At 36.8% G+C, this 9,009-nt stretch overlaps 1 protein-coding gene across 1 annotated transcript; it reads left to right on the forward strand.

Moving 5' to 3' along the window:
• The first annotated feature begins 369 nt into the window (after nucleotides 1-369).
• MANBAL (mannosidase beta like) lies at nucleotides 370-6,572 on the forward strand. Its single transcript, XM_053717323.1, has 3 exons — nucleotides 370-410; nucleotides 2,692-2,858; nucleotides 4,768-6,572. Exons 2-3 carry the CDS (start codon nucleotides 2,709-2,711, stop codon nucleotides 4,873-4,875), a joined length of 258 nt encoding a protein of 85 aa, XP_053573298.1. The 5' UTR covers nucleotides 370-410; nucleotides 2,692-2,708; the 3' UTR covers nucleotides 4,876-6,572.
• Nucleotides 6,573-9,009: the final 2,437 nt, after the last annotated feature.

The raw sequence follows: 9,009 nt of genomic DNA on the forward strand, positions 1-9,009 counted from the left end.
AATGTCCTTTTAAGGGCTTTAAATTAGTTTGTGTAATTACTTTGCAGAAATCTGCAGGAACATAGGTATTTCACAACAAAAGCAGACAAATTTAAAAAAAAAAAAAATGTATTTTTGTGGGTAATTACATTGTGGCAATTAATGTTCCTAGATGCTCAGGAACATTATCGTATTAAAACATCCATTGTTTGTAATTTTGAGAGTGTAATTTAAAGTGTTAAAATACGCGTGTTTTTTTTTTTATATGTCGTTATTTTAATTTGGCTACACATGAGTATCGTTTTGGACCATTTTATATTGCTAATCACAATTGTATTATTCCTTGTTATATGGGGAGGAGTCATTTTCTAACGTCACATCCGACTAGACGCTTTTATTCCGGGGTTGTCTTCTGTGGATCTCTATTGTCTGTGAGTTCTGTGTTTGTTGTTATATGTATGTTACCTGCGCTCTCATGTTGTTTATTCATTCAAACACGAGCCTCTAATATACCCCAAGTTACCGGCCAACATCACAGCTCTATCCTATTTTATTCTGTACACCCACGACGAGTATACGATCCTAGTAACTGTAGTATCTCCGCAGTTTTGTAGAGAGACGCATAGACCAATTTATGTTTCTGTCATCAGTTAAGTCATCACTATATGCAAGGTTTTCGTTTTACATTTACTGTATGTGTACATCTTATTTACCTGTGTGCGTTTGTGTGTTCCTTCCTGGCATGTAATGTGTGCAGCTTTGGAAGGACAGATATGTATTTGTAATGCAGACCAATATATTTATGTCATATCAGAGTGTCCACTTGCATATTATGTTATGGGTTCTATATATATATCAGTTTAACTTACATATTTTTGCCCCAGAGCATGTTAAAATAAAGTGCAGCTATAAATCTACTGAAATAGGATGAAAATACTCCACTATTAAATAGATTTTTTTGCTAAAAAATAATGGGTTTTTAAGTAGTACATATAACTTAATACATATTGTTACCCCAGTATTGGAGAAATACTCTTTTAAAGGGCCATAAAAGTAGGAAAATTACATTCTCAAATTATTTTGCGCATGTAATATTAAGACTAATAACCTCCGCAAAGGAGTTAAGCACTCAGTAGAAGTTCTGCCGTTATTCCTATCAGCAGCACTAGTTTTACATCTGAGTCATTTGACTAGTGGTGCTGATTGGATCAGAGGAAGTTTCCGTTTGGGCCCAAGCAGCATTTCTACTGTGTGTTTAACCCCCAAGTGCATGCAATTTCTGACCAAGGATTGGATTCTGATTTGCTAATCATTTTAAGAAGAAGGTAGCTACGTAACGGTGGGGGGAGTTCGGCTGCCATATTTACCTGGTATTAGAGAAGTTATCGACGGGGATTAGTACAAGAAGCAAGGCGGCAAAGCAGAAGGGGTATAGTGCAGGCGGATCTTCGTTTTTTTGTTTTTCTATATCAAATAATGTTACCGCAAGTGTTGACTGTCCCTTTAAACACACAGAAAAAGTTCCGCCTCCGGACTCAGAGCACTGCTGGTCCAGAGAGGAAACTGCCACTGATCTAATCAGCAGCACTAGTCGCACGACTGATGTGGAACCATGTGATCCAGGGGCATTTCTAGAAATACATTACATCATTTACATGTAATATTTAGGATTTATAATGTAATAGTTTAGGATCCACCCAAAGGCAGAACTTTTCTTCAATTAATGCGATGAGATTTTTTAGTTACAAAAATTTCTGCAGGTCATACAAATTAAATCCTTTTTTAAATTAGACAGTTACACAGTAATTAGCATCAGCTTCCTTTCATTGTGTTGATAATAAATATTAATATAATAAATGAATAAAGCAATTTTTAAAGTTTTATATTATATTGCAGCAGTTGAAAATTGTATTGCAAATTAGCTGCAGAGAACAAAAATAAATTTAAAGTTTTTAAAAAATTTAGTATTAAAAAAGGTGCATTGCTCACAAGAATGTCTTTACATTCAGGAGTCACAGCTTTGCAGGCCGCTTTACATCACTGCTCTCTTCAAACAATGCTTCGCTCTGTCTGCACTGTGATAAGGAAAACTTTCACACTCCTGCTGAGCACAGCACTGTTTGAGAAAACAGCCTGATGTGAAGCAGCGCTGCATAGCAAAAGTGCTAATAGTTCCTGCGTGTATCCTGTTCTTTTTGCAGATATGCTGCATGTTCTCTTGGGGAGGATCCATGGATGATATTTTTAATTACTTGCAACTTTAAAAAAAATGCATGTAAAATACCAATAACATTAATATTTTGTGTCATGTTAGTAAACTAATTACTGAGCACAGTTTAAAAAAGACTGTGGTTTAGTTAAACATCAGAATTATAACATTATTTACTGGTTCCACGTGCCATTTTGCACAATTTATACACATTTGACAGCTTAGACCTGGCAAGTCTTGTTTTGCAAATCACTATTTCTGCTAAGAGTATTTTAAGGCGAATTTAGTGGCTACTTTACTAAACTTTTTTTTTTTTTTTTTAATGAGCTCATTCCCCATCGAACATTTTAGTGTGGTCCAAAATATATAATTTATTATATGACAGAGTTGTTAACCAGTGGTTTAAAGAAATGGCGATTTTCCATTATTAGTCATTTTGATTTGTTCACATGATTTAGTACCCATTTATCCGTAGAATATAATGCATTCCTTCTCTCTTCTAGGGAGGGTACCTAGCGCCATGCCTGAGTCTCTAGACCTTTCCCCTCCTGACATTCCGGAGGCTGGCCTCCTTGAAATGTTTCTTCGCTATGGGCTTTTCGGTGGAGCCATCTTCCAACTGATCTGCATATTGGCTATAATCTTCCCTGGGGGCAAGTCACAGGACATGGTGAGCTTGGTTTAGACACCTGCATTTTATGTATAAATGTACTGGAGTAGAACGTTCACCTTTTGCTTCCTCAACTGCTTTAAACATATTTCTGACATTTCATAAAGGGTTATAATGCTTATAAGCAACTACAAACACAGGTGTCGGTGCATGTTTGTATGAATGAAACTTAAAGTGAATGTAAATTTTGATGCTAAAGTGCACGGTTTTTCAAACTTCGATTAAAAACAGGGGCACTTTAATTCATCAAAATTTACATTTCACTCCTGTTGTGAAAAAAAAAACTTACCTTTTAAACTTCACAGCAGCTCCAGCTTCCTCCACCCATTTCAAAGCCTATTCCTGGGTCTAAAATGAGGCATCCAGCTTCCTCCAATCACAGCGTTGAATCAGACACTGATTCCCCCGGGGGGGCAGCTGTGATTGGAGGATGACCTATCAATCATTTCTGACATCAGAAATGGCTTGTGAGACCGGAGGAAGCTGGAGCTGCTGTGAAGTTTAAAAGGTAAGTCTTTTTTCACAACAGGAGTGAAATGTAAATTTTGATGAATTAAAGTGCCCCTGTTTTTAATCAAAGTTTTAAAAATCTGGCACTTTAGCATCAAAATTTACATTCACTTGAAATGTATTTATTTATATACTTTAAAGGGATAGAAAGGTCAAACTGAAATGTGTATGGGTGCATATAAATTGTAAATAGAAGCATATTTAGACTTTACTTCGATTAGCAAAAATGCTTCTAGTGAAAGTTATTGTTTTTCAGAGGCATACGCACATATGCTGTCACACCCCTTAGAGAGACCAAAAGGCAAAGTCTAGCTTTATAGCTGGTTTATACTTTTTTTTTTTTTAATGTAACTAATCAGAAGTTTTAGTGGCTTAAAGGGATATTAAAGTGTCAGTAAATCTTGCTATTTTATGTTTCACATATAGGCAGACACTAATGTTCTTATCACTATACTATTTTAGTTTTTTAAGTAAACTTTAAAAAAATTAAGTTATAACATTTTGAAGTTACTGAAAATAACTGTTATGGAAGTCCTCACTCACTGCCCACCAAGCCGCTCCTGCTCTGGTGGTGTTTTATCGGCTAACGGTTCATCCCATAGGAAGGGCTACAAACTTCCCTGTTTCTCCCATTACTGCTCGTTCACAAGCTTCTGTCTGTCAAGTGTTTCTCGCCAGCTACTCAAACTGCGCATGCGTTTTAACGCGATATGCTAAAGACTGGTTTGCAAGCCCAGTATGTCTTCAGCAATCCCTGTCAATCAAAGAACGCGCGCCCCTGACACTCAAGGAGCTGCGCGATCGATATACAGGGGATTGGTTAGGTTTAAGAAGCATGGTAAAAATTCTATATACATAAGAAGTACTGGGCGGTCAGTGTTTACTCCCTACATGTAAGGTTAGCGGTCTGTTTTATATATGTTATAAATGTTTTTTTATTGTGAGATACCGCTAGACTGTCATAGTTGCATAAGACATTTAGTAAAATGATTTCTGAAATCCTATGTTTACTGTCCCTTTAAACACAATTTTTTTTTCTTTCATGAAATTTTAAGCAACTTTCTAATTTACTCCTATTATCAAATTTTCTTCGTTCTTGCTATCTCTATTTAAAAAAAAAAAGCAGGAATGTAAAGCTTAGGAGACGACCATTTTAGGTTCAGCTCCCTGGATAGCGCTTGCTTTGTTGGTGGCTACATTTAACCACCAATAAGCAAGTGTAACCCATGTTCTGAACCAAAAATGGGCCGGCTCCTAAGCTTTACATTCCTGCTTTTTAAATAAATATAGCAAGAGAATGAAGAAAAATTGATAATAGGAGTAAATTAAAACTGATGGAAATATTTTATTATCTCAGTTGTAGGATGCACCAGTAATTTGTCCACATCTCCATTCACAGGATTCTGATATTCCAGAAACACGAAACACTGAAACGCAGAAAAAAAACAAAATGCCAGCCGCTGTAGTTGGAAAAAAACAAAAGAAGGAGACAAAGAAGAAGAGATGAGAGCACAAGCTGAGACCTGTATCATCTTCCCACAAGTTCTTGTCATAGCAGGACTGCTCTATGCACCTCAATGCAAGGCACTCACACCACATCTAACTAATGGTTATTTAATTCCAGTATAAAGTGCTCATTTTACAATACATTGAGCTTTTTTATGTCCTATACTTTCTGCACAATGTATATATCTATTATGCAGAGCTCTATAATGAATGAGTAGTTGCTAATCAAAGGAAAACAGACAGATGGTATATACAGATAAAGTGTGATTTTTAAAAAATTGTCAATGCAGTATAAATACACATGCTGGGCCACAGTGCACCCTAGAGGGAGGCGGGAAATAGCCTCAGTACTATGCTCATGAAAAGTAGTGTTTTAATGTCCCTTTAAACACCATGCCCGCTCTGAGAGCTGACGTGGTATATATTGCGTCAGTGAAAATACAATCTCTGCAGACTCACTGAGAAGGTGCAGTGTTTTAATGTCCCTTTAAACACCATGCCCGCTCTGAGAGCTGACGTGGTATATATTGCGTCAGTGAAAATACAAGTCACTGCGGACTCACTGAGAAGGTGCAGTGTTTTAATGGCACATGTACCACTCACATCATACTTGCTTTAAAATTGCAGTTTCCTGAGTTAAATTCCAGGCAAATGAAATGAAAGCAGTGTTCTCCCCAGGACCAATTTAATGGTCACACCACCTAGCTAAAATGTAAACCAATATTAAGCTGAAGCTAATATTAAAGTTTTTCATTACAGCGTTCATTACAAAATTAGCATAATATCATGCAATTAATTTGTACTTTGGATAGCTTAAAGGGACAGTCTACTCCAGATTTTGTATTGTTTAGAAAGATAATAATCCTTTTATTACACATTACCCCAGTTTTGCATAACCAACACAGTTATATTAATATACTATTTACCTCTGTGATTACCTTGTAGCTAGGCCTCAGCAGACTGACCCCTTATTTCAGTTCTTTTGACAGACTTGCATTTTATCCAATTAGTGCTGACTCATAAATAACTTCACAGGAGTGAGCACACTGCTATCTATATGTCACACATGAACTAGCACTGTCTAGCTGATAAGAGATGGGCTTCAAGGGCTTAGAAATTAGCATATGAGCCTACCTAGGTTTAGCTTTCAACAAAGAGTAGAGTACCAAGAGAACAAAGCAAATTTGATGATAAAAGTAAATTTGAAAGTTGCTTAAAATTGAATGCCCTATCTGAATCATGAAAGTTTAATTTTGACTAGACTGTTCCTTTAAGTGACCATTATAAATAACATGAAATATTAAGTATTAATCCCCCCCCATCTGGCAAAATTATCTGTGGAGAATATTAAAACGTTTTTTTTTTGTTTGTTTTTTAAAGCATAATTTTAAATATTGTATGTGGATTTACATTTAGAGTTAAACAGCCCTTTAACTACCTGATTATGAGTTTCTGCTTCCAGTAAATAGCGATACAATTCAAGGAGTATACCTACAATTTAATTTATTTATTCAGAAATCATATTTCACCATAATAAAAAAAAAAAGATTTTTTTTCAAATCACACTTTTATGTTTAAATTATCTGACAATGTAAGCTATTATGTTGCAGTCTATATATGATACATTCATGACCACTATATATCTTAATGTGCTATGTCATTGTCTAAAGTTTTGATAAATAAACCCAATAAAATTAAGTTGGAACTTGCTTATTTCACCTATAGTTAAACATATGATGAATAAAGCTCACTGTGTATCATGCATATATATTGTTATATTTTGCTTGCTAAACCCACACTGTAATAGTGAAACAATTAAAGGGCCAGTGTATTCATGCAAGCAGCTGATTATTATTATTATCATCATCATCATCAGGTATTTGTAGAGCGCCAACAGATTACGCAGCGCTGTAAACATAGTCGGTGTACAGGATAGTTTTTGTAGGGGTCAAGTGGGTAGAGGGGCTAAATAAAAGACAAAACAAAGCGGCGCCTCATGTGTAGTATCATCAAATAAGCATAAAGCCACAGAAAAAAGCCAAATGGGTACTCACAAGGCTCTGGAGCACACCTATGTGCTTGTAGGCACAGGCTGCAGATTTTATCAGGTTTGACAGCTCACCCACAGAGGATATCAGTCATTCACTGTAGTAGAAAGATAAAACACAGGAAAAGCACCAAAGTGTGCAGATCACAAAGGATATGGTGTTTGACTTAGCACAAAGAAAGATTGGGTACTCACATATTAGATGAGCACACTTATGTGCTAGTAGGAGCAAGCTGGTATATTAAAAGGGACTTTTCCTTAGGATGCAATATCCAAAAGTGGCAGACTTCAGTGTGTTAGGTTCATGATATGATAGCAACTTTCAAGTACATTAAAGGGTTTAGTAAAACTGAGGCTGTGGGTATTTTACATAAAATGGAAAATTCAAGAACAAGGGGTCATGAGCTCAAGCTAAAGGGTAGTAGATTCAGGAGTAATTTGAGGAAGCACTTCTTTACAGAAAGAGTGATTGATTTATGGAATAAACTTCCTCAAGAGGTAGTAGCAACAAACACTGTGGGGGACTTTAAAAATGCATGGGACAAGCATAGGGCTATCCTACGAACTAGATAAGTTTATACTGTTAGGTAAGGTGGGGCAGACTTGCTGGGCCTATGGCTCTTATCTGCCGTCAATATCTATCTATGTTTCTATGTTCCACTCCAAGCAGGTGCAGGCAGGAAAAATCACTCACAAGAGTATTTTTTAAAAATTAAAAAGTTCTATTTATTAAAAACAAATTAAAATGCATATACAAAGGAGTGAACTAGGGGCATACAATCAAGCCCCCTGTAAATGCAACGCGTTTCTCGGCTCATACGCCGTTTCCTCAGGCATATTTTTCCCTGCTTTATATACCTACTATCTAGTGCTAACTAACATTTTTCCTCTCTATCCTAAGGGTGTGTACCCTTAATTGGTAACCTTCAAAACCTGACTGTTTCAGTGTTTATTTGCAAAGGTATCAGTCTAGTGTGTTAAAATAAAACAAAGGTATAAAGTGAAAATCTATATAGCAATTCATATACTGCATTTCATATCCACCTAATAATTCTCTAAACATGTGGAAACAATGTAATCATGAATATAAAACATTCTTTCACATTCATATTATACAATGTATGATATATTCACAGCATTTTTCCTACCATATACAGTTCATCATCAACAACATATTCCAAATTATTTTATATTTCAACATTTGTAATTCATAATGTATATCCCCAAAATTTTATATGATGTTAGTTTATTTCAACTGTCATTTGTTTGCACATTATGCATTGAGGTTATCACTAGCTATTTATTAGCGCTCACCCTTTTGTTGTGTAGAAGTGGGTAGAGGGCCCTGCCGAGAGTTTCACTGTTGTAGTCGGCTCTTTTGAAGCGAACTGTAAACAGCTGGGCCCATAGGCTTACAATCTAAGGGGTTCAAGGGGAAAGCAATGGCATTAGGAAAGGTTAGTGTTGGTTGTATGCATCCCTGAATAGTAGAGTTTTTAGGGAGTGCTTGAAGCTGTTAGGGGAGAGTCTTATGGAGCGAGGCAGGGAATTCCACAAGATGGGGGCCAGTCTGGAGAAGTCCTGTAAACATGAATGTGAGGAAGTAACAAGAGAGGAAGAGATCCTGAGCTGATCGAAGGGGACGGGAGGGAGAGTATCTAGAGACAAGTTCTGAGATGTAGGGGGGAGCAGTGCAGTTGAGAGCTTTATATGTCAGGGTGAGGATTTTATGTTTAATCCTAGAGGCAAAAGGAAGCCAGTGAAGGGATTGGCAGAGAGGTGCAGCAGATGAAGAGCGACGAGTAAGGAAGATGAGCCTGGCAGAGGCATTCATAATGGATTGTAAAGGAGCTATGCGGCAGCTAGGTAGACCAGAGAGGACGGAATTGCAGTAGTTGAGGCGGGAAAGGATGAGAGAGTGGATTAAAATCTTGGTTGTATCTTGTGTAAGGAAATGTCTAATTTTAGCAATGTTTTTAAGGTGGAAGCAGCAGGCTTTAGCCAAGGACTGAATGTGAGGAGTGAAGGAAAGATCTGAGTCAAGTGTGACCCCAAGACATCGGGTGTGCGGGGTAGGGGTAATGATGG

Source organism: Bombina bombina, chromosome 1 (genome assembly GCF_027579735.1).
Source record: "Bombina bombina isolate aBomBom1 chromosome 1, aBomBom1.pri, whole genome shotgun sequence".
Taxonomy (NCBI): Eukaryota; Metazoa; Chordata; class Amphibia; order Anura; family Bombinatoridae; genus Bombina; species Bombina bombina.

Coding starts and splice junctions, on each gene's coding strand:
- MANBAL (XM_053717323.1), top strand. CDS start 2,709: ATGCCTGAGTCTCTAGACCTTTCCCCTCCTGACATTCCGGAGGCTGGC. Junction 2,859..4,767: donor GGGGCAAGTCACAGGACATG/GTGAGCTTGGTT, acceptor CTCCATTCACAG/GATTCTGATATTCCAGAAAC.